The sequence below is a fragment of the Eucalyptus grandis genome, chromosome 3 (assembly GCF_016545825.1).
Source record: "Eucalyptus grandis isolate ANBG69807.140 chromosome 3, ASM1654582v1, whole genome shotgun sequence".
Classification (NCBI taxonomy): domain Eukaryota; kingdom Viridiplantae; phylum Streptophyta; class Magnoliopsida; order Myrtales; family Myrtaceae; genus Eucalyptus; species Eucalyptus grandis.
In genome coordinates this window covers 39186015-39212162 of record NC_052614.1, presented here as the reverse complement: position 1 = coordinate 39212162, position 26148 = coordinate 39186015, and the positions used below count along the sequence as shown (strand labels likewise).

General features: G+C 35.8%; 1 protein-coding gene across 2 annotated transcripts; it reads right to left on the bottom strand.

Annotated features, from left to right (window-relative positions):
• Positions 1-8539: 8539 nt before the first annotated feature.
• LOC120291424 (receptor kinase-like protein Xa21) lies at positions 8540-12199 on the bottom strand. 2 transcript variants are annotated; one of them, XM_039308759.1, is made up of 3 exons: positions 10096-12199; positions 9202-9984; positions 8540-9030 (listed from the first exon to the last, which is right to left on the bottom strand). In XM_039308759.1, exons 1-3 carry the CDS (start codon positions 10898-10900, stop codon positions 8672-8674), a joined length of 1947 nt encoding a protein of 648 aa, XP_039164693.1. In that variant the 5' UTR covers positions 10901-12199; the 3' UTR covers positions 8540-8671. The 2 variants fall into 2 exon arrangements, with proteins under 2 accessions (XP_039164693.1, XP_039164692.1); XM_039308758.1 differs by having other exon boundaries at positions 9202-12199.
• Positions 12200-26148: the final 13949 nt, after the last annotated feature.

Below are 26148 nucleotides of genomic sequence, written 5' to 3'. Positions count from 1 at the left end.
GATCTTCTCCAATCGATAAGGTTACATCCTTAATGAAACATCCAATTCTGGATAGCCTTTCTTCAACGGATTAGAAACTGTCAATGAGGATAGACTTTCAGTCTTGAGTCTGGCTGTTCGGAGGTCTTCAGACTTTAAATAGCAGAGTCTGCAAATCTTCGACTAGACCGATGGAAACGTTTTGTCAGCTTCAAAACACTTCACGAAGATTTCTCCAACATAGTTAATATTAGAAGCCATATTTGCGGATCGATGCTGCTACCTTGGTCTCCCATGTAGCTTGTAACAAAATTTTTGAATATGACCAGATTTGCCACAGTAATGACAAATTCGTGTAGTCCCCGAATTATCAGTAGATATGTGGGATTGTCCATAAAGATGCTGATGACCTTGATCTCTCCCTGTTCTTATGCCTTGGCCTCCTCCTCGACCACCACGCCCATTATATCCGCCACGATTTCCTCCATCACTCCTATTACCACTACTAGTTCGAGTCTGGGATACAAGAGCTTAACTTCCCACCATAGATGTAGTATTCTAAGAAGACTCACGAGATACTTGAAGAACTCAAGCAAACGTATCTGTGAGTGGCGCAATATTCTCTCCTCCAAGAATCTGAGACAAAACGGTTTCATATTCAAAATCAAGGCCTCCTAAGAATCCCATTACAGCCAATTGTTCTCTCTGACGTTGCATTTGTTGAACATCAGTTGAAATAGGGAGAACAACATTCAACTCCTCATACATTCTCTTAAAATCTGCAAAGTACTGCATAATGGAACGCCCCTTCCTTTCAGACCGATAAAACTCTTGCAATAACTCATAAATCTGTGATAAGTTATTTTGGCCAGAATTTAACACGTTCAAATACTCTCACAGTTCTCTGATTGTATCAATATGAGTTACCAAGTCAACTACATTACTCTCCATAGAATTTAGCATTTGACCAAGAATACATGCATCAACAACATCCCAAGTTACATCATCTCTAGGCTTAAACTCAGTTAAATGTCTATGTTATTTCATGCTGCCAAAGTAAGCTTCACGATTTTCTTCCATTAGTGGAAGTTAGCACTACCTTCGAGCTTCTTATCGGTAATTCGATTAAACGAAGAGGAAATCATTTTTATTTTTTATTTCTTAAATTATATTTCAAATAATCATTTTTATTTTTTCAATTTTAATTTCTTAAATTATAATTCAAATATTATTTATATTGAAATATAATTTCAATTTTATTAATTTAATAAGTTTATTATTCAAGAAAAATAACTTCCTAATATGGAACATTAAAAATTATATCCACCTTTATTCCACCTCTCCCATTGGATAATTTTATCCTGTTTATATCCCCCTTATATCCGACTTTATCCTGTCCTGAGTGAGCACCAAACATATGATATGATAAATCATATCCTATCCCAAATTTTATCTCAACTACCAAACGCAGCCTTAATATTTAAAAGGATGCTATTCACAATACCCCACAAATTAACCCAAACCATAATCATGTAGTGAGATCTTCCGTGAATGAGGGGAAGTTGGAGAACTCCTCAATCACGTTTAATTTAGTAGCCCGTTCTTTATGTTTACATGTACACAATTATTTGCAACTCTACGAGGGTATAAATGGACCTTTGACTAATGCTCCAAGGCACGAATGTGAAAAGGTTTTGTGATGAATGCCATAACCTTCCCATAGGGAGTGATTGGAAGTTAAATTGCTAGAAGAGATAATGATACTAGTAGTCTAGCAACTTTTTATCCATGTGTCTTGTCATATTTGAATTTTTAATCGATTCAATTAAATCACTTTTAATTAATCTGAAATGTTGTGCCACAAGTTTCATTTAGTGTAATTAGATCCTAATGTATTTGATATGTTTATTGTCATCCTTTCATTAATTAATTTAAATGAAATGCATCATGGGCACCAATTTTATAAAGTTGGTGTTTGATGGAGAAAATTACGTGAGTTTTGTGCGTGTCATGTGGACTCTCTTCAACAACGATTTTAGGCTTCTCGTCCAAAAAGGATAAGGACAATGACTTTGAAATCTCTACCATTAAAATCCGTGGAAAACTTCACTACTTTCTTTTGAATCATAGTGAAAAATCCTCCGCATTCTCCATTTGATATGATTTCGACTGAGAGCTTGTAGAAGAATAAGACCACAATAATTTATAGAAAGTAAGGGGCTTTGTCCTGGTTTGGAACTTAGCTGGTAGGCAATGTCAATTTTCTTTTTCTCCTTAAACCCGACATTTCAATGCCTAATACTAATGAATCTGGACAATTTGCAATGGATTAATATTTTGATAACTACGGCTTCCTCGGTTACCAATTACTATACCATAGTACTTGCATCATCATCCTCTATATGTCATTGATTCTAATATCCATAAGCACTTTAATTGATAATTCTGTCAGACCCCATTTCTCTGAAATCTACTCGAGAGTCCATTGATTGATGAAAATGTTTCTGAGAGAATCGAGTGAAAAATCCAGTGTCTTGCAACCAACAAGAGGCAAGCAGATTTGCTCATTCAATGGAGGGGCGAGGATGAGGGGGACTGCGAGAAGTTGCCTTTCAGGGAAGTTGATAATATCTAGTGCGATTGCAAATGAGAGGAACCACAGGCTTGGCCGTCATTATATTCATGAATCTCTGGTAGTTGGACTTCTAATCGATCCATAAAATATTGGTGGCGTCTCTAGGGTAAGTTTACTTGCAAGTTCAATCAAGAACTCAAGTTGTTGAATGGGCTTGGGAGAGCTCGGGTTAAATGCAAGCGTTGCCTTGTAAGAGGGTCTATCATTCCTGCTCAGCAATTCACCTCAAGAAAGGTTGCGATGTCTATGTGTAAAAGGCTCTCCATAGTAGCAAATTTCCTACTATACATAAAGGGATACAAGAAGCTTAGCTAGGAGGCAAAGTCAATTATATTTTTCTCCTTAAACCTGACATTTCAATGCCCAAAACTAATGAATGGGTACATCGTGTGACGCATTAGTATTTTGACAATTTTAGATGGTCTTCCAATTAGTTGGTGTATGTTCTAGAATTTGTGTGCATCTTTGTTCATCTTTGATTGTTGTGTGGATGTGATGCAATGGAGCATGTACCAAATAGTCCGATAGTCAAGACTTATATTTCTTTTAACCTAGCTAGGTTCGCATTCTCAATTTTATCCACGATATTGATGTGTCTATTGGGATGTGCACAGCATTGGTTGATCTAAAGTATATCGTTAATCACCATATGGATCAATGATTCTAGAGTGCATTGCTTGTTAGTAATGAATAGAAATAATGTAAGATTTTGGAGACTAGGTACCATATTTGTTTTTTATTTTCCTTGAAGCACCTATCTCATTTGGTGCTTGGACGAGATTATGGGTCGATGTCCTTGTCAACTTAGACAGCGACTTTCGATCCACTAGAACTTGTGGTTGCTGAGTTAGATTTTGACTAAATATATATTATTTCATGGAATTATGCACTCCAGCATAATAAGTTTAAAACACGGAAGACAAGGATGCGTAAATTTCCTGGTTGGGTCCAAATGAGGTTGAATATTTAGGGCCAAATGGAGGAACTTACCCGCTAAAACCATTATTTTGGGGGTGTTGTCAACTAGAATTAAAAGTTTAAACCTATTATTTTAATTTGTTATAATAATACATATAACTTAGAGAAGAAACATTGTTTAAAGAAAATTGAAATGATATTTTTAAATTTATTTATTTATCATATATAGCATTTTTTTACTTCTTTCATAGTAAAAGACTTTTAAAAAAACTAAAACAATTCTAAAAAAAAAACTGAAAAAAAAAATTGATGCGTGTATATTTATAGCATTTTTATTACTTCTTTTATTACTTCTTTTGTGTATATTTATATTTTGATCCCACAAGTATTAGAAATTTTTAAAATTGACCCCGTGCGTGCATGTCGGAATTCTGGACTCGCGTGTGGGGCAAGTTTCGGGACATGTCGGAGCGTGTGACATTCTCCATAGAAAAGACTTGATTTTAGTTTCTTTGAAAAGGTTGATGACTCAATTGGATCATAAAGTAACTTTAGGACTCAATTGTATTATGTGCAAAGATTTAAGATTTCTGGTGCACTTTGATTGTTATGTTGGTTTGGGGGATTTTTTCTATACAAATTGGCTCGAAAGAGAGGAAGTAGGATGATTTTACCAAATAAGTTCATGTTTAATTTGAATATAGGTCATTGCGATTGAACTATAAATCATTAAAGGAAATTTTGAGGCTTATATCATCATTTAGCTGAATTTTTTTGCCAAAATAACATGAGTCTATTTTTCAAGTTCTTCTTTTCTTTTAAACATTGTATGAGTAAGAATTGGGCAAGAAGAAAGCCACTAACCATCTTTTCTTTTTCCTTTTTTTTAACTTTCTTTGAAGAGCAACTTTTTACCTTTTTCTTTCTTTCTGCCACATAGAGTGATATAAAGTCATTGACCATGGTTGAACCTCAATCATCCGGACCAATTTACGCGAAAGTGTCAATCCTGAAATATATCACTCATTTGAAAACCTGATGTGATGGTACATGGGGATTGTGTTGGACATACTAGAAATATTTCTTGTTTTGCATGTGAAGGTATCTGTCCATGCAAAATATACGAGAGTTTGGAAATGAAAGCTTACTATTGCCCTATTGATGACTTTAATTGGGAGCCATGCTCGTTATTTTTGAAAACGATGTCTTATTCGATATATATGGCACGAGGCAATTAACGTTCATCATGGGAAGTAATTGAAGCACCGTATTTGTTCTGCCATGACATCAGTTATACCATATTTATGATATTTGTCTCTTATTTTCCTCGAATCACTTGTCTCCTTTGCTGCTTGGATGAAGTTATGGGTTGATGTCCTTATCAACTTGGCCAGCGTAACTTTCAATCTAGTACTTGTGGTCACTGAGTTAGATTTGACTAAATATGTATTCTTTTCATGGAATTATGAAATTTGACAAGCACTCCAGCATAGTAAGCTTAATTCATGGAAGAAAAGGATGCGTAAATTTCCTGGTTGAGTTGTATATTCAGGTCCAAATGGAGGAACTTGCCTACTAAAACCATTATGTGGGTGGTCATCAAGTCGTAAAGTCTAAACCTATATTAAGAAGTGAAAGTAAAGGTTGCTGCATAGCCTTCAAGTGCTATTTGAGCAAGTCTCTACATTCTCCATGGAAAATGACCTGATTTTACTCTTTGCAAAGGATAACAACTCAATCGGGTCATCAAGTAATTAGGACTCATATGCATTCTATGCAAAGATTTATGATTTCTACTGCACTTTTGCTACTATGTTGGTATAGAGGGATTTTTCAAATTATGTACTTAAAATACCTTAAGATTTCTAGATAGATTAGCTTGGAAAAGAGGAGGAAGGATGATTTTACCAAATAATTATTTTTTAACTTGAATGTAAGTCTTTGCGGTTGAATTATAAATTAGTGAAGGAGATTTTGCAGCTTATATCGTCATTTAGCTGAATTTTTCTGAGAAACTACACTAGTCTACCTTTCAAGTTCTTCTTTTCTTTTAAATATTGCAAGAGTGAGAATTGGGCAAGTAGAAAGCCACTAACCATCTTTTCTTTCTTTCGGGGTTTCTTTTTAGAGCAACTTTTTACTTTTTTTTTCTATTTGCCACATAAGGTGATATAAAGTCATTGACAATGGTTGAACCTCAATCATCCAAACCAATTCAAATGAAAGAGTAAGAATTGGGCAAGAAGAAAGCCATTAACCATCTTTTCTTTCTTTTGGAGTTTCTTTCTAGAACTACTTTTTACTTTTTTTCTATTTGCGACATAGAGTGATACAAAGTCATTGATCATGGTTGAACCTTAATCATCCGAACCAATTCATGCGAAAGAGTACGAATTGGGCAAGAAGAAAGCCACTAACTATCTTTTCTTTCTTTTGGAGTTTATTTTTAGAGCTACTGTTTACTTTTTTCTTTTCTTTTTGCCACATAGAGTGACATAAAGTCATTGAACGTGGTTGAACCTCAATCATCCAAACCAATTCATACAAAAGAGTAAGAATTGGGTAAGAAGAAAGCCACTAACCATCTTTTCTTTCTTTTGGATTTTTTTTAGAACAACTTTTTAGTTTTTTTTCTTTTAGCCACACACGATGATATAAAGTCATTGACCGTGGTTGAACCTCAATCATTCGGACCAATTCATAGGAAAGAGTCAATCTTGAAATTTATCGCTCAATGCCTTAACACTAGAGATTTCACTAAATATCTTGATCTATTGGAAACCTTTTTGCGATAGTACACGCAAATTTTGTTGGACATTAATAATTCTCATTTGTCCAAAAAAAATAGGGAAAATTAACAAATCCTAAAACAGAAACAAACAAACCCTAGGTTTTCTACGGTCTCTCCTTTCCTTGTACCCATCCTCTGCAAAGTCAAAGAACGAAGTTCTCCCATTCTTTGTACCCATCCTCTGCAAAGTCGAAGACCCAAATTCTCCGCCGGTTGAGGCACAAATTCAAAAACAAGAAGAAAACCATATGCTTCTTTGTTTGTTTGTGGAGACCCAAATTCTCCACCAGTCGAGCAAGGCGAGGAGCGACGAGAATCTAGTCGCGATGATGACCGGACAACGATTTGGTTGAGGAGCAGCGTAGGAGAAGAAAGAAGAAAATGTAAACTTAATTAATTTAGATTTTTTCCTTAATTAATTTAGATTTTTTCCTTTTTTTTTCCAATCACAAATTTATGACAAAATTGCCCCTATTTTAATTGCCAAAAAATGTCTACCGGCAAACTAAGGTCCTCAATAGAGATTAACTTCATCATTTTGGGTCCTTATTTGATATAAAATTCACTTCAGGTCCTTATTTAAAACAATGGGTCCACTTTGGGTCCTTATTTGAGAAAAATAGATTCAGTTCGGGTCCTTATTTGAAATTTTCTCTTAAATGGATAACCATATTTCTTGAATTGGCTATGTAGCACCAACATGGACACGCGACACGACACGACACGACACGCCGACATGTCATTTCTTAAAAATAGAGAATTTCGACACGTTCCGACACGTTATAAATTAAATATATTTTTATATATAAATACATTAATAAATAATAATAAAAACAACCTAGAATTAATTCACATGAAAAATATTAAATAATATCATTCATTATTTTAATTTGTTACAATAACACACAAAACTTAGAGGAAAAAAAAATTGTTTAAAGACAAATGCTGAAATGATATTTTTAAATTTATTTATTTATCGTATATAGAATTTTTTTTATTACTTCTTTCATAGGAAAAGACTTTTAAAAAATAAAACAATTCTAAAAAAACAAAACTGAAAAAAAAAAAAAAAAAGATTGACCCCGTGCGTGTATATTTATAGCAATTTTATTACTTCTTTTATTATTTATTTTGTGTATATTTATATTTTGACCCCTCAAGTATTAGAAATTTTTAAAATTGACCTCGTGCGTGTCGGAATCGCGTGTCGGAGCGTGTCGAAGAGAGTTGACCACGTGTCGAATTTTTCGACACTCGTTGACCATGTGTCCGGACGTGTCGGAGTGTCCCTCAAGTGCACCGGTCACATATTCACCCTTAATATAGGCTACAATTGATCAAGCAAGTCTACAATTGATCAAGCAAGTCATTCCGGGTGCTACTGCTAGTAGCATACGACGACATGGTTGTTAAAATTGTGGTTCAGATTGTACGATCAATGACATACGATCCCAAATCTACTAAACAATCCCTATCACACGGAAAAGGGGTTAGAGATAAAAACCATTTTAGATTGCCCGTCAAGATCTTAAAATTTTATTCCTGAACGTTAAATCACAAAAGTAGCCCATACAAAAATTAAATTTGGGTCAAAATTAGTAATGCCCAGCCTAAAATATTTAATCCTAAACTCCAGATATCACCTAAGCGACAAATTTGTTGGTAGTACTAATAATGATTTTGTGATTGATAATGAATTCGATGAGGAAGGCCGACGGGCCAGTTACAATCTCAATCAAGATGTCGAGATGACAGCCGATGATTTATTCTAGATAAGTATTTTTTTTATGCCTTTTTATGTCATACTAATGAATTTTCTTCATTTGTTTTGTTTTGTGTTTTTTAACTGTTTGATACGAAAATGACATTATTGAACTATAATGTAATTTAAAATAGCGGCAGTGAAATTTTCCAGTGCAGACCTATTTTTTATACCACTAAGGTCGTGTTCAATTTATTTATGACTTACAATAAGGTGGGAGGTCTTGTAGATTAGGTGGTGATTATACTAAAAATAGGGATTTTAAAAAGTCTGTACGGCAATCCAGAAGCCGAAAATATCGAGGCTCTGCTGAATGTCGCAATGAAGAATTAGTTCTAAACATTCATTTCGACATTCTGACATTGAGATGGGTGTTATACCTTCCGAAGTCGGACATGAGTTGAGAATTTCGTTGGGTCAATGTCAACGCATGAAAATGTTGTCGCGATTTTAATTGTTTTTCTCCGATTCAGAAAACTCGGAAGATTAGAAACTTTATAGCAGATGGCTATACAGAATGCCGTGAAAACGAAATGACCGTGTACAAACTAAGATGATACTATGCCCATATTCTACGTACTGCTCTCTACCTTATTTTCTTGTCAAGTAGTGACAACTTGATCTTGTTGAGCTTAACCATGATAGTTTTCATGTCCATTCTTTCCTCAGGCAAGTCCTTCGAGCATTCTAATCCTAACTCTAGGATCGATAAAACTATACTCTCGAGTTCCGGAGGCGTCAAATCTTCATGTTTCATGCTAATGAGTTTGCTATCCATGATGTCAAGCACTCTGTCTGGAGTCGCTGCACCTACCCATTGCCTCAAGCTCATATCCGCATTGAACATTTCATCAGTTGGCTTCTTACTAGTTATCACTTCCAACAGTAATATGCCAAAACTATAAACATCTCCTTTTGTCGAGACTTTTCCTTCCAAACCGTACTCTGCAAGCATCATAGTTTGTGAAAAAAAGAACATCAGCGATGGATCTTTTTTCTTTTTGGGGCATAAATAATAAGATCGAGAGGCATACGAGTGTTAATGTATCTCGATTATATTGTACCATTATACTGGGAATCAAAGGCCCGAATTAGTTAAAATTTTGACAAATATACCTGGAGCAACGTATCCAATCGTGCCGAGAGTTTGGGTTTGTGTTTCAAGCTTGTTCTTAGCCAAAATCTTTGCAATTCCAAAGTCGCAGACTTGTGCGACCATGTCCTCATTTAGAAGAACATTGCTAGGCTTCAGATCACAGTGCACAATGGGTTCTGGTTGGCGATGGTGGAGATAATCGAGTGCCGTTGCGATGTCGACCACTAAATTCACTCGCTGATGGAGACCCAAGTTGCGGTTATTGGAGTGGAGCCACTTCTCCAAGCTCCCATTGGGCACATATTGCAGCACCAGAGCTCTTAGATCGGCATTCGTGCAAGAGCTAATCACCTTGACGAGATTCCAGTGCCGGATTTTACGGAAAACCTCGCATTCTGCGTCAAAACTTTTCAAGGCGCCTTCAATATGGAGATTTAGTACTTTGACCGCAACATCAGTCCTATTGGCCAGAGTCCCTTTGTATACAGAGCTAAAGCTTCCTGCTCCGAGTAAGTTGCTTTCGCTGAAATTGTTCGTAGCTGAGCAAAGCTCCCGATATGTTATCATTGGGTGGTTAATTCCAAGCAGGATGCCCACCGAAACTGGAGCTCTTTTAATCGTGTTTCCAAGCTTTCTAAGCAAGCAAATGACAATGACCGAAAGTATAGCAGATGCAATTGGCAACATAACGTATAGTAACCATAGCCGCTTGTCCCTTGATGATTTCTTTTCATTTACTTTGCAAGTTGGGACTTCAAATATTGCATTTCCACAGAGCGCTTCATTCCCAATGAAGGAGAGAGCTGAGAAATTTCCAAAGGATCCGCCATTAGGAATTTCTCCCGACAGCCTATTAAAGGACAAGTTCAAATTTTGCAGAAACCTAAGTTCTTCCAGAGACTTGGGTATTGCACCTGACAACTCATTGTAGGAGAGATCGAGGAACTCCAACCCTTTGAGGTCACCGATCGATGACGGTATTGATCCTTCAAACGAGTTCCCTGACAAGTTGAGAGAAACAAGGCTCTCTAACCCCTGGATGGAACTAGGTATGGTGCCGGTAAGTCGATTTCGAGAAAGATCGATGCCGTTCATAGCTCTCATTTTCCCTATATCCAATGGTAGCCCTCCAATGAAAGAATTGTGTGACAAATCGAGGAAGATGAGTCCTTGAAGACTCCACAGGCTAACCGGTACGATCGATGTCAAGTTATTCCAACTTACTACAAACTTTTGAAGGCTGCTCAAGTTTCCAATGCAATTCAGGATTGATCCCGATAAACTATTTTGTTGGAGCAACAAATTTCCTAAACTTGTCAAGTTGCATATCTCATCAGGGATCGGTCCTTCGAGATGGTTGTTCTCGAGATACAGCATTTGCAAGCTTTCTAGTCCTCTGATTGATGATGGAATGTTGCCATCTAGATCGTTGTCATTCAACCATAGTGCAGTCAATCTCTTCAAGGAACCCATTTCCTGGGGAATGCGACCTCTAATTTGACAGTTGTGAGCATATAGAATTTGTAGGGAACTCGAGAAGTTTTTGATAGATTTTGGTATGGAGCCGCAAAGTGGGTTGCTTCCCAGAGCCAAGAATCGCAGCGATTGGCAATTTGATAAAGCAGATAGAAAACTAAGCTCCGAACTATGAGTCTCACCTGTTAGCTGATTTGATCCAGCCTCAAAGACTCTGAGGTTCTTCAAGTTGCCCAAACTCATGGGTATGGGTCCGCTGAGTTGATTGTACCCGGCACTGAAAACTATTAGGTTCGTAAAATTTGAAATATATTGTGGGATGTTGCCACCAAAACTATTAAGACTTAAAAAGAGTTTTCCAAATTTGGAAGGCTCTGTTCGCTACCCGGGAAAAAGCTTCCAGAGAGGGAATTGGAGGACAAACTAAGTGTTCGTAGAGAAGAAACATTAAAAATTTCTTGAGGCACTTTGCCTGTTAGCAAATTGCGCTGAAGGAACAAATATTTCAGATTGACCAACTTGCCAATCTCACTCGGAATGTCACCTCCGATATAGTTAGATGTTACATCCAAAAATTGCAGGCTTGACATGTTACCGATGGTTCGAGGAATCGTGCCAGTCAAGTTGCTTTCACTGAGGTAGAGCTCCTGTAGCTTTTGCAACCTGTCAATGTCTCGAGGAAAGCTTCCCTGAAAACGATTGGATGACAACGACAATATGAGAAGCTCTTTGCATTGGGTTAGCGTCTCTAGTATCACGCCGTTGAACTGGTTATCAGATAGTAGAAGCATCTGAATGCTAGGCCAGCAGGAGCAAAGATTAGAGGGAAGACCCCCTGAGAGATCATTATGCATCAAGTCAACAATGGTGAGTGATCTATTGAAAAGTGTCGGAGGAATCGAGCCTGTGAGATTGGCCGAGGACAAACCAATGACCTGCAATGTTGATATATTGCCCAGGAGGCTTGGAATTTGACCACGTAAGGGGTTGAGGCTAAGTTATAGTAGTTGTAACTTAGGGAAGGCGCCAAATTCTCTCGGTATGCCACCCGTTAGCCTATTCCCTACGAGTGACATATTTTCGAGATTTTGGCATTGGGCTAAGTTAGGAGGAATGTTTCCTTCAAACTGGTTAAATTTGAGCACGAGTTTTTTTAGGCGGCGCAAATGACCAATTTCTATAGGAATTCTCCCATGGAAACTATTGTTGCGAAGATCAAGAGAAGCCAGGAAAGAAAGATTGCCTAGATAAGGAGAGAGCCTCCCCTGGAGACCCATGTACGAGAGATTTAAAGTTGTGACTCTCTGCCTGCGGTTGCTGCAAATGACGCCAATCCATTCACAGAAATTTGCTTCGGTGGTCCAATTGCCACCTTTGATCGTGTTTGTCGGGTCGACTTCGATCGCCGATTTGAAGTGGAGAAGAGCCACTTGATCAGTGAAGTTGCTAGAACATATGACAGGCTGAAACATTGATAGGGAAGCCAACATAACATCAAGAAATGCTATGAAGATGAACTTCTCCATTATGAACAGTGTACCTTTTGAGTGCATCAATAGAAGGTTAGCTAATTAGGACCTGTTCTCAGTATTTAATATCAAAAAGAACCAAATGATTGTCCCAATTTAAATAAAAAAAAAAAATTGTAAAGAAAGACTAACTACCAAACGATGCCCCACATGGGGTCTCTATGGAAAAACAGTAGGTTGCTATTCAATGTGAGAGACCTAACAAACCATACGATCCACATTTCAGATATATTCATAAATTGAAATTTTGTTTTGAGCGTAAAAGCTCTATTATGATAATCCCAACTCATTGGCTCTTTAACAATTAAAAGGATGCTATTCACAATACCCCACAAATTAACCCAAACCATAATCATGTAGTGAGATCTTCCATGAACCAGGGGAAGTTGGAGAACCCCTCAATCACGTTTAATTTAGTAGCCCATTCTTTATGTTTACATGTACACACTTATTTTCAACTCTACGAGAGTATAAATGGACCTTTGACTAATGCTCCAAAGCACGAATGTGAAAAGGTTTTGTGATGAATGCCGTAACCTTCCCATAGGGAGTGATTGGAAGTTTCTATTGCTAGAAGAGATAATGATACTAGTAGTCTATCAACTTTTATCCATGTGTCTTGTCATATTTGAATTTTTAATTGATTCAATTAAATCACTTTTAATTAATGTGAAATGTTGTGCCGAAACTTTCATTTGGTCCAATTAGATCCTATTGTATTTGATATGTTTATCGTCATCCTTTCATTAATTAATTTAAATGAAATGCATCATGGACACCAATTTGATAAAGTTGATGTTTGACGGAGAAAATTACGTGAGTTTTGTGCGTGTCATGTGGACTCTCTTCAACAACGAATTTAGGCTTCTTGTCCAAAAAGGATAAGGACAATGGCTTCGAAATCTCTACTGTTAAAATCCGTGGAAAACGTCACTACTTTCTTTTGAAGCATAGTGAAAAATACTCCCGCATTCTCCATTTGATATGATTTCGAGTGAGAGCTTGAAGAAGAATAAGACCACAATAATTTATAGAAAGTAAGGGGTTTTGTCCTGGTTTGGAACTTAGCTGGTAGGCAATGTCAATTTGCTTTTCTCCTTAAACCTGACATTTCAATGCCTAATACTAATGAATCTGGACAGTTTGTGATGCATTAATATTTTGATATCTATGGCTTCCTCGGTTACCAATTACTATACCATATTACCTGCATCAACATCCTCCATATGTGATTGATTCTAGTATCCATAAGCACTTTAATTGATAATTCTGTCAAACCCTATTTCTCTGAAATCTACTCGAGAGTCCATTGATTGATGAAAATGTTTCTCGAGAGAATCGAGCGAAAAATCCAGTGTCTTGCAACTAACAAGAGGCAAGCAGATTTGCTCATTCAATGAAGGGGCCAGGATGAGGGAGACTGCGAGAAGTTTCCTTCGAAGGAAGTTGATCGTCTCTAGTGTAATTGCAAATGAGAGGAACCACAGGCTTGGCCTTCATTATATTAATGAATCTCTAGTTTGCAAAAATAAGGTAGACTATGATACCTTAGTTGGATTTCTAATTGATCCATAAAATATTGGTGGCGGCTCTAGGGTAAGTTTACTTGCAAGTTCAATCAAGAACTCAAGTTGCGGTTAAATGGGCTTGGGAGAGCCCGGGTTAAACACAAGTGTTGCCTTGTAAGAGGGTCTATCATTCCTGCTCAGCAATATGTTAGTTTTCCCCATGTGGTTCACCTCAAGAAAGGTTGCAACACCTAAGTGTAAAAGGCTGTCCATAGTAGCAAATTTCCTACCATGCATATAGGGTTGCAAGAGGCTTACCTTGGAGGCAAAGTCAATTATAGTTTTCTCCTTAAACCTGACATTTCAATGCCCAAAACTAATGAATGGGTACATCGTGTGACGCATTAGTATTTTGACAATTTTAGATGGTCTTCCAATTAGTTTGGTGTATGTTCTAGAATTTGTGTGCATCTTTGTTCATCTTTGATTGTTGTGTGGATGTGATGCAATGAAGCATGTACCAAATAGTCCGATAGTCAAGACTTATATTTCTTTTAACCTAGCTAGGTTCGCATTCTCGATTTTATCCACAATATTGATGTGTCTATTGAGATGTGCACATCATTAGTTGATCTAAAGTATATCGTTAATCACAATATGGATCAATGATTCTAGAGTGCATTGATTGTTAGTAATGAATAGAAATAATGTAAGATTTTGGAGACTAGGTACCATATTTGTGTTTTATTTTCCTTGAAGCACCCGTCTCGTTTGGTGCTTGGATGAGATTATGGGTCGATGTCCTTGTCAACTTAGACAGCGACTTTCAATCCACTAGAACTTGTGGTTGCTGAGTTAGATTTTGACTAAATATGTATTATTTTCATGGAATTATGGTAAGTTTAAAACACGGAAGACACGGATGCGTAAATTTCCTGGTTGGGTTGGGTTGAATATTTAGGTCCAAATGGAGGAACTTGCCCGCTAAAACCATTATGGGGGTGTTATCAACTCATAAAGTTTAAACCTATATTAAGAAGTGAAATTAAATGTTGCCACAAAGGCTTCGAGTGCAATTCAGGCAAGTTTTGACATTCTCCGTAGAAAAGATTTGATTTTACTCTTTGCAAAGGCTGATGATTTGATTGGGTCATAAAGTAATTAGGACTCGATTGTATTCTGTGCAAAAATTTAAGATTTCTGGTGCACTTTGATTGTTATGTTGGTGTGGGGGGATTTTTTCTATACAAATTGGCTCGAAAGAGAGGAAGTAGGATGATTTTACCAAATAAGTTCATGTTTAATTTGAATATAGGTCATTGCGGTTGAACTATAAATCATTAAAGGAAATTTTGAGGCTTGTATTGTCATTTAGCTGAATTTTTTTGCCAAAATAACACGAGTCTATTTTTCAAGTTCTTCTTTCCTTTTAAACATTGTATGAGTAAGAATTGGGCCAGAAGAAAGCAACTAACCATCTTTTCTTTTTCCTTTTTTTTTAACTTTCTTTAAAGAGCAACTTTTTACCTTTTTTTCTTTTTGCCCGCATAGAGTGATATAAAGTCATTGACCATGGTTGAACCTCAATCATCTGGACCAATTTACGCGAAAGTGTCAATCCTGAAATTTATCACTCAATCGAAAACCTGATGTGATGGTACATGGGGATTGTGCTGGACATACTAGAAATATTTCTTGTTTTGCATGTGAAGGTATCTATCGATGCAAAATATACAAGAGTTTGGAAATGAAAGCTTACTATTGCCCTATTGATGACTTTAATTGGGAGCCATGCTCGTTATTTTTGAAAACGATGTCTTATTCGATATGTGTGGCACGAGGCAATTAACGTTCATCATGAGAAGTAATTGAAGCACCGTATTTGTTCTGCCATGACATCAGTTATGCCATATTTATGATATTTGTCTCTTATTTTCCTCGAAGCACTTGTCTCCTTTGGTGCTTTAATGAAGTTATGGGTCGATGTCCTTGTCAACTTGGACAGCGTAACTTTCAATCTAGTACTTGCGGTCACTGAGTTAGACTTGACTAAATATGTATTCTTTTCGTGGAATTATGAAATTTGACAAGCACTCCAGCATAGTAAGCTTAATTCACGGAAGAAAAGGATGCGTAAATTTCCTGGTTGGGTTGAATATTCAGGTCCAAATGGAGGAACTTGCATGCTAAAACCATTATGTGGGTGGTCATCATGTCATAAAGTCTAAACCTATATTAAGATATGAAATTAAAGGTTACCGCATAGCCTTCAAGTGCTATTTGAGCAAGTCTCTACATTCTCCATGGAAAATGACCTGATTTTACTCTTTGCAAAGGATGATGACTCAATTGCGTCATCAAGTAATTAGGACTCAAATGCATTCTACACAAAGATTTATGATTTCTAGTGCACTTTTGCTACTATGTTGGTATAGAGAGGATTTTTCAAATTATGTACTTAAAATACCTTAAGATTTCTAGATAGATTAGCTTGGAAAAGAGGAGGAAGGATGATTTTACCAAATAATTATTTTTTAACTTGAATGTAAGTCTTTGCGGTTGAATTATAAATTAGTGAAGGAGATTTTGCAGCTTATATCATCATTTTAGCTGAATTTTTCTGAGAAACTACACTAGTCTACTTTCAAGTTCTTCTTTTCTTTTAAATATCACAAGAGTGAGAATTGGGCGAGTAGAAAGCCACTAACCATCTTTTCTTTCTTTTGGGGTTTCTTTTTAGAGCAACTTTTTACTTTTTTTCTATTTGCCACATAAGGTGATATAAAGTCATTGACCATGGTTGAACCTCAATCATCCAAACCAATTCATATGAAAGAGTAAGAATTGGGCAAGAAGAAAGCCATTAACCATCTTTTCTTTCTTTTGGAGTTTCTTTCTAGAACTACTTTTTACATTTTTCTATTTCGAATAGAGTGACACAAAGTCATTGATCATGGTTGAACCTTAATCATCCGAACCAATTCATGCGAAAGAGTACGAAGTGGGCAAGAAGAAAGCCACTAACTATCTTTTCTTTCTTTTGGAGTTTATTTTTAGAGCTACTCTTTACTTTTTATTTTCTTTTTGCCACATTCAAAAAAAGAGTGACATAAAGTCATTGAACGTGGTTGAACCTCAATCATCCAAACCAATTCATACAAAAGAGTAAGAATTGGGTAAGAAGAAAGCCACTAACCATCTTTTCTTTCTTTCGGGGTTTCTTTTTAGAGCAACTTTTTACTTTTTTTTTCTATTTGCCACATAAGGTGATATAAAGTCATTGACCATGGTTGAACCTCAATCATCCAAACCAATTCATATGAAAGAGTAAGAATTGGGCAAGAAGAAAGCCATTAACCATCTTTTCTTTCTTTTGGAGTTTCTTTCTAGAACTACTTTTTACATTTTTTCTATTTGCGACATAGAGTGACACAAAGTCATTGGTCATGGTTGAATAAATGAACCAATTCATGCGAAAAACGAAGTGGGCAAGAAGAAAGTTTTATCTTTTCTTTCTTTTGGAGTTTATTTTTAGAGCTACTCTTTAAAAAAAATAATAAATAAATTAAATAAATTAAATTTAAAATTAGATTTAGTTAAAATATTAAAAAATAAAAATTTTAAAATTAGATTTAGTTAAAATATTTAAAAAATAATAAATTTAAAATTAAATTTAGTTAAAATATTAAAAAATAATAATTTTAAAATTACAAAAAAATATAAAAATAATTCAAATAATAATTAATTTAAAATTACATTTAGTTAAAATATTGCCAAAAAATAATAATTTTAAAATTAAATTTAGTTAAATATTAAAAAATAATAATTTTAAAATTAAAAAAATTTAAATAATTAAAAAAATAATTTTCAAATGAGATTTAGTTAAAAATTAAAAAAATTAAAATTAAAATTAGTTAAAATTTTTATAAAATAAAATTTTAAAAAAATAAAATTTATAAAAATAAAAAAATAATTTTAAAATAATTTTTAGTTAAAATATTTTTAAAAAATAATTTTAAAATTAAATTTAGCTAAAATATTAAAAAATAATAATTTTAAAATTAAAAAAATTTAAAAAAAGGGGGCGAAGAATGGCTAAGACTCCCTCTTTTAAAGTCATTGAGTTTATTTTTGGGCAAGAAGGCCCCCTTTTTTTATTAATTTTATTAATTTTATTAATTTTATTAATTCATTTTTTTAAAATTTTTAATTTTTAAGTTATAAAGTTTTTAATATTTTGCTAAATTTAATTTAAAATTATTATTTTTTAATATTTGGGCAAAATCTAATTTAAAATTATTCTTTTTTTATTTTTAAAAAATTTATTTTAAAATTTTTAATTTTTAATATTTTAACTAAATTAAATTTTAAATTATTTTTTTTAAAATTTTTAACTAAATCTAATTTTAACTATTTTTCTTTTTTTAATTTTTAATTTTAAAATTATTATTTTTTAATATTTTAACTAAATTTAATTTTAAAATTATTATTTTTCAATATTTTAACTAAATATAATTTTAAATTAATTATTTTTGAATTATTTTTAAAATTTTTAATTTTTAAGTATTTTAACTAAATTTAATTTTAAAATTATTATTTTATAAATATTCTGACTAAATCTAATTTTAAAATTATCATTTTTAATATTTTAACTAAATCTAATTTTAAATTTAATTTAATTTATTTATTTATTTTTTTTTCCACATAATGATATAAAGTCCATGGTTGAAAAATCCAACGCCATATGTTTTGCATTTCATGGTTGAACCTTAATCATCCGAACCAATTCATGCGAAAGAACGAAGTGGGCAAGAAGAAAGCCACTAACTATCTTTTCTTTCTTTTGGAGTTTATTTTTTTACTTTTTCTTTTCTTTTTGCCAAATAGAGTCACATAAAATGAACGTGGGCATTTTGGTAAGAATTTAAGAAGAAAGCCACTAACCATCTTTTCTTTCTTTGGGTTTCTTTTTAGAGCAATTTTTTTCTATTTGCCACATAAGGTGATATAAAGTCATTGACCATGGTTGAACCTCAATCATCCAAACCAATTCATATGAAAGAGTAAGAATTGGGCAAGAAGAAAGCCATTAACCATCTTTTCTTTCTTTTGGAGTTTTTTCCCTTTTTACATTTTTTTTTTTCTATTGTCCACATAGAGTGATGCAAAGTCATTGATCATGGTTGAACCTTAATCATCCGAACCAATTCATGCGAAAGAGTACGAAGTGGGCAAGAAGAAAGCCACTAACTATCTTTTCTTTCTTTTGGAGTTTATTTTTAGAGCTACTCTTTACTTTTTTCTTTTCTTTTTGCCAAATAGAGTGACATAAAGTCATTGAACGTGGTTGAACCTCAATCATCCAAACCAATTCATACAAAAGAGTAAGAATTGGGTAAGAAGAAAGCCACTAACCATCTTTTCTTTCTTTTGGATTTTTTTTAGAACAACTTTTTAGTTTTTTTTCTTTTTTCCACACACGATGATATAAAGTCATTGACCGTGGTTGAAACTCAATCATTCGGACCAATTCATAGGAAAGAGTCAATCTTGAAATTTATCGTTCAATGCCTTAACACTAGAGATTTCACTAAATATCTTCATCTATTGGAAACCATTTTTTCTATTTGCGATAGTACATGCAGATTTTGTTGGACATACTAGTAATAATTCTCTTTTGGCAAGTGATGGTATTTGTCCATGCAAAATGTACAAGAGTTTTAAAATGAAAGGTTTATTGCCTTTTACTTTTTTTTTCGATGACTTAATGGGGAGACATGCCCATCATTTTAGAAAATGATGTCTTATCCGATTTGTGTGACACGAGACAAGTAACATGCACCGTGGGAAGTAATTGAAATGATGGCGTGAACACTTAAAGAAAAAAAAAATGTCATGTACAAGTGTATCATAAAATTGTTGAATAGAAATTACTAGTCGAAAAATTAACTTATTACGCAATCAATCAGCTACAAAATGAGTAGTGACAAATATGAACTATGTAAGTTGGTTACAAAGTCATCATAAGAAAAGTTACATGACTTTTGTGCATGTTTACATATGCACACTTATAAACGGTTATTTTTAATTGTGATCAACGTTGCAATCAAATGCGCAAGTGACCAGCACCTTTTGGGACTTAATATCATGACAATATATTACATGAAATCAAGTTGTGCTCATTATCATCAATTCATACAAAAGACTATGTTAAGAAGAAAGCCACTAACCATCTTTTCTTTCTTTATTTTTTTTAGAATGACTTTTAGTTTTTTTTTGTTTTTTAACACCTATATTTTACTTAGTTGTGGTTAAATTACATAGAAAATTGCGGATTAATTTTTAGCCCTAAACAAAAAGAATTTTCATTAAATTACACAGCATGTAGGAATTAGGATAATTTGCATCAATGGTGCTAAAATTTACTAATTTCACTAAAAATATAAAAAAAATTAAACAATAATTAACTAAAAAATAAAAATAGCAACCAAGGAGAGGGTCGGCCCGACTCCGGCCTCCCTTTGTTTCCCCTCACCACCCCCCCTTCCCTTGGCTCGGGCCAGCCCACTTCCTTCCCTCATCGCCCGGCCCGCACTCATCTCTTTCCCCCCTCTTCTTCCTCCTCGCTCGACTGTGCAAGGCAGGGCACCCGAGGGACTGCTATTGAGGTGGAGAACCGGCCGACGCTCCAAGGATTGACAGAAAGGAAGCTTCGGCCGATTTGACAACTCAAGGTGGTCAGTCAAGTTGAAGAGCTTAGAGCAACAAGTCAGCGGCAGAGTGGGAGGAAAGAAAGGGACCGTCGTTCGAACAACTCAATTCGTGGAGGAAAGGGCTATAAAATGGAGATTTGTGAAGAAATAAAATGAAGATTTCTAGTGAATGCTAGTTCCTTATGATGCTTGATTGGATTTTTTATGGTTTTGTTTTGTTATGATGGGCATCATTGTATTCGTGTTCGAGAGTGGCCGGTATCCAATGGTGGCCGTTGGTTTTGCGCCAGCAACATCAGTCCAGTAAATGCGTGTTCGGCCGACTATGGTAGGGAGGTGCTCTGCTCTGGAGTTTGTGGTTCCGGGCGATCGAAGAAGACCACATTGAGGAGCAGTCGTGGATTTGGAGAAGTTGGTGTGAAAACATTGGAAATTCTCCTTTTGTTTCCTTTAAATTTTAAATGCTAGTTAACAAGATGGCATTTGCCAAAAAAAAAAAAATGGCATTCAGCAGTGTGCATTATATTTTTAAGATTCTGTAACAACTCATTGCTATGACTATGAAGATTCTGCGTACCAGCAATTGTATGGTCTCTTTTTTGACTGTCTTTATTTGTTTGATTGTAGAGGAAAATTGATATAGGATGCTTCGAGGTCGTGATGTTGCCTGACTTTGTGTCGCAAAATGATGCTTATGTCAATATTTTAATGAGAGCAGCTCGAAGTTCTATCAATGAGAAATTCCACAATTTCCTCATGGAAGAGAATGCCCTAACTCACTGAAACTTTAATTAAAATTCTCGCTGTGCCATCATGGGACATCCTCAATCCGACCTCTATCTAAGGAGTAGAATTACGACAATGATCAACGAATAATGGAAAAGCAAAGGACGGTCATCTTAGGATAAAAATTCAATTTTACGTCGATGGACCGTGAATTTTGGGAAAAGTGAAAATGGGCTGCGAACGAGGAGCCATGAGGGCCCAAGCTCTGGGCTAGCCCAATGGGCCTCACGCCCACCATGGACGGCCAAGAGGGCCCACCAAAGCCATTTAAGCCCACACTTGTTCTTTTGGAAGCTTGCGCATTAATTTACCCATGTGCACAGTCTAATTAAATCCGTAAGTTACCCCTTCTAGAAGCTTGTTGGCCTAATGAGACAAAATTGTTGTCTTCAAAGAGAGGGTGGGTGCCCATTTGAAGAAGAAAGGCAAGAGACCAACCAAGTTAGCTTTCCTAGTTCATTTCCAATTATAACACATGTTTCAAATCTTGCATTAATTGAAGATTGGATAGAAAGATTTCAAGAGTAATTTGTGGCCATTCGAAGGACTTGGCCAAGAGCGATTTGAGAAAATTTGTACCAAGTTCATTAATGCTTGAAGGAAACTTGGAAGAGAAGTCCTCATTCTCTCACTCATTTCTCCCATTCTCTCCCCCTTCTCTCTCTCACCACTAAACCCCCCACCCAAATTTCTCTCTGTCGACTCTCACACTCTCTATCCCTCACACAATCTCTCTCTCTCCTTGATTAGGATGGTAGTTATGCTTGGGATTAGGGTTAGGATTAAGATTAATGATATAGATTAAAAGATAGGTGAATTAGGTGATAACTTATCTTGATAAGTGATAAGTAAGGGTGATAGCTTATCTTGATAAGTAATAAGTAAGTGTAATAGCTTATCTTGATAAGTGATAAGTAAGAGTGTTAGCTTATCTCGATACGTGATAAGTGCTTGCAATAGCTTATCTTCAATAGTGATAAGTGCTTGTGATAGCTTATCTTAACTAGTAGTAAGTACTTGTGATAACTTATCTTAAATAGTGATAAGTGATTGTGATAGCTTATCTTAGATAGTGATAAGCGTTTGTGATAGCTTATCTTGAAAGTCATAAGTGCTTGTGATATCTTATTTTGAAAAGTGATAACTTATTTTGAAGTAAATCCCTGGTGTGATATCGTGTGGAATTGAGGGGTGATTGCAAGGAGGTTTTCGTATGCTTATTTTGGTGAGTAATTAATCAATGGGTGATCATCGGGGATTATTTTATGGCATTTTGGTGTGTAAAAATTGCTAGTGTATAACATGTGAGCACTAAATACTCTTGCATCAGTTAAATCGAAAGTTAAAAATTGGCTTGAGTAGTTGGTAGCTCAAGTGATCACATAAATGGTTATGTATTCACATGACCATGAGGGACAATACCTAATGGATTTCAGATGCCCAGTGGAGATCTAGATGTCGTTCGCAGATGGATTTTGGAGCGATGCTCTTAATTGAATGTCATCTTCAAGTGAGGTCGAGACATTGTCATGCCTGATAGGGTAGGACGATGCTCGATAACACCGGAAGACCACCGGCATGAGTATCGATTGTGACTGTGAGAGATCATAATAATTTGGACTCTTGTGGATACATTGTACATATTTTGTTTGGATTATTAGTCGTATTTGTCATGTGCCTACTAGAATTGTGGATTCACGTAGATAATTATATATGTAATTATTAGTTATGTTTTTAGGGTGTTATATGGTGAGTTGCTCATTTCATGCTTATAGATGATGTAGAGTAAAGGTTTTGCTATTGATATGCCATCTACAATTAAGCCACACATATAGGGTGTCTCCAAGGCGAAGTACTCTCCTACACGATATTTAAGGAGTTTACTTACTAAGTTTTTCTTGGTATGACATATTGTGTCTTCTTGGTATCAAAGTTTGGTCATTACCTAGAGTGATAAGGTGCACTGAGACTTTGGAATAGTTAGTTAGGAAAACACCCCATGCTTGTGATTGCTGATTGTTTTGCTAAATTATGGTTCTGAATTCCTAATCGAGTTGTTGGGATTGTAGAACCAACTCTCTTTATAACTCTAAAAGATCAATAACCTAGACCCGAGAATGCCTAGAGGAAGGGCAGCTCCGGCCTAAACAGGTGCTAGAAGAAAGGCACAAGGGAATCCCAAATATATGGATTTTGCAGGCCATAGAGGCAATTAGAAATATAATGGGATAGTAGGCGTATAATTAGGCTACTGCTGCTACCGCTATTGTTGCTCATAATGATGCCTTGTTAGCTAAAGACAAGAATGGCGACCGACAGATTCATAAACTAGTGGAGTAGTTTATAAAGCCGAAGTTGCCGCAATTCGCCAGGAAAAGTGATCTTGAGGTTGCAACCTCATGGGTCAAGGAGATACATAAGACCTTGCATTATTGAGGTGCACTAAGGAGGATAAGATGACATTGAATGTGTACCAACTTTAAGGTAATGCCAGTGACTAGTGGGAAGCCATTTGAGGAAGGGTCTTTTCTGAAGGCACAGACCCAACATAGGGAGTCTTCGTTGAAGCATTCAACAAAAAGTACTTTTCTGAGTGCACTCAAGAACAAAAGATGGCAGAATTTCTATGACTCTACCAGAATCATTTGTCCATACAAAGCCAAGTTCACTAAGTTGTCAAAGTACTAACCAAGATGATCGAGGACCTGGTAGATAGAGCGAGGAGATTCCGAGATGGCCTGAAGCTAGAAATCCGTAGCTAGTTGGCGCCCTTAAACTTTAAATACTACAACAAGTTATATGAAAATGTCTAGTTGATTGAAAGGGATGTGTCGAACGAATTTTCGCACTTGGATCGCGATATGCATTTAATCGAGACCACCATCAATTTGGAAAGAAGCCGATAATAGGAGGAAAGCACTCCATCCCTCCCAACAAGAAAAATGGTATTGGGAAGCCAGCGCATAATCTTCACAGCAAGTGCCAATTCTATGGTAGGCAACATGGGATAGCACCGTGCCTGGCCAAACTGGAGCGTGCTTGGAATGTGGCCAACACGGTCATTAGGTGCGAAACTACTTGTGTCGACCAGTTGAGATACAACCCTAACAATTGCACATGGGACTACAAACTAGGACTACACCGCAAAACAATCCTGACCAATCCCCAGCTTAAGGAAGAGTGTATGCGGTGACCAGAGAGGATGCGAAGGACTCCCAAGTCGTAATCACAAGTACAACCTCTTTACACCAGCATGCTACTTATGTGTTGTTTGATATGGGAGCTACATATTCGCTTGTAGCAAAGCAGTTTGTTATATTAGCTAGATTAGAATTGAAACCGTTGGAAATGGTACTTAGAATTTCCATCCTATGAAGGATAAGGTGTTACTTGTCTTAAGCTGTTGAAAGTGTAAGATTGTTGTCAATAGTCAGGAGGAATTGATAAACCTAGCTACTTTGGCCATGTATGATTTTGATATCATTATTTGAATGGATTGGCTCAAGAAGCAATGAGCCATGGTGGACTGCTATAATAAGGTAATAAAATTCAACCTATTTGGTCGTTCTCGCTACGAGTTCATAGGGAACAAGAGAGGACCCTTGATACCCTTATTTACATTACTCGAGGTACCATGACTACTAGAGGAGAGTTGCCAAAGCTATCTGGCAAAGGTGATGGATATGACAATGAAAGAATCAAAGTTGAAAGATATCGCAATGGCTCAAAACTTTGCAAACATCTTTCTGAAGGAATTACTGAGATTGCCTCCGGAAAAGGAAATGTAATTTTTCATTGAGTTAACCCCCAGAACGAAACCAATCTCCAAGACATCTTATCGAATGGCGTTGTCAGAATTGAAAGAATTTAAGGTGCATATGCAAGAGCTGCTCAATAAGGGATTCATTTGCCCTAGTGCATTGCCATGGGGAGCATAGTCCTATTCATGAAGAAGAAGGATGGGTCATTGTGACAATGCATCGACTACCGACAACTAGGGGTGTGCAAAAGAACCGGGACCCCCCCGGACCGCCCGGAACCGGATCGGAACCGCTTGGAACTGGTGGTTCTTGAGGGAACCAGTCCGATTCTCGGTTCCAATTTATGGGAACTAGTGTGTATCGATCCAGTTCCCGATTCCATGGGTGGATCCACTCACCCGAACCGGACCGATTATATTATAATAATATATTAATTTTTAATATTAAAATAAATTTCGAAATTACTAATTAGCGAATCTAAATTTTAAGACTCCATCTCCTCTTATGGTTTCCATGTTTTAATAAGAATTTAGTAAAGTGTGTGAGTTGCCTTTCAACAACTCAACAAATGGCTCCTTCAAAGGATACTTTCGAGACTCACATATAACACTATGTTCAAGAATATGTGGAGTATTGGTGGAATTGTTTCTACAAAAAAAATTTAGTAAAGCAAATGTTGTAAGAGATTGAGCATTGTTAGAGGATAAAGGAAAATATGATCTACATATGACAGTCATCCAGAATCTTGAACTTAAAGAATATTTTAGATTTTAATTGAAATGATTCAAAAATAGGAAAAAAAAAACTATTTCTCTTCTTTAGCAGTGTTTTCCAATAAAATAAAGAAAAATGGTACCCTTAATTAAGCCGGTTTGATTTAAAAAAAAATATTACTCGATATGAAAAGTACTCACAACGGGATTTGGAAAACGATATTATTGTTGTTGAGACTGGTTCCATGGATCCACCCGGGAACCGAACCAGACCGACGATGCAGTTCTTGGGTGGATCCATGCAACAACGGGTGGTTCCTAATTCCAATTTTTTGGAACCGGTCCTTAACGAGCGGTTCTCGGTTCTAGGCCGGGAACCGTCCACCTGGACCATGCACACCCCTACCGACAACTCAATCAAGCGACTATCAAGAATAAGTATCCACTACCAAGGATCGACGACTTGTTTGATTAACTTCGA

Bases quoted from the DNA above. Each gene is read 5' to 3' on its own strand.
- LOC120291424 (XM_039308758.1), bottom strand. From the start codon at position 10,900: ATGAGTTTGGGCAACTTGAAGAACCTCAGAGTCTTTGAGGCTGGATCA. The intron at 9,031-9,201 runs GTATATTTGTCA...TGATGCTTGCAG, and splicing joins GATTGGATACGTTGCTCCAG to AGTACGGTTTGGAAGGAAAA.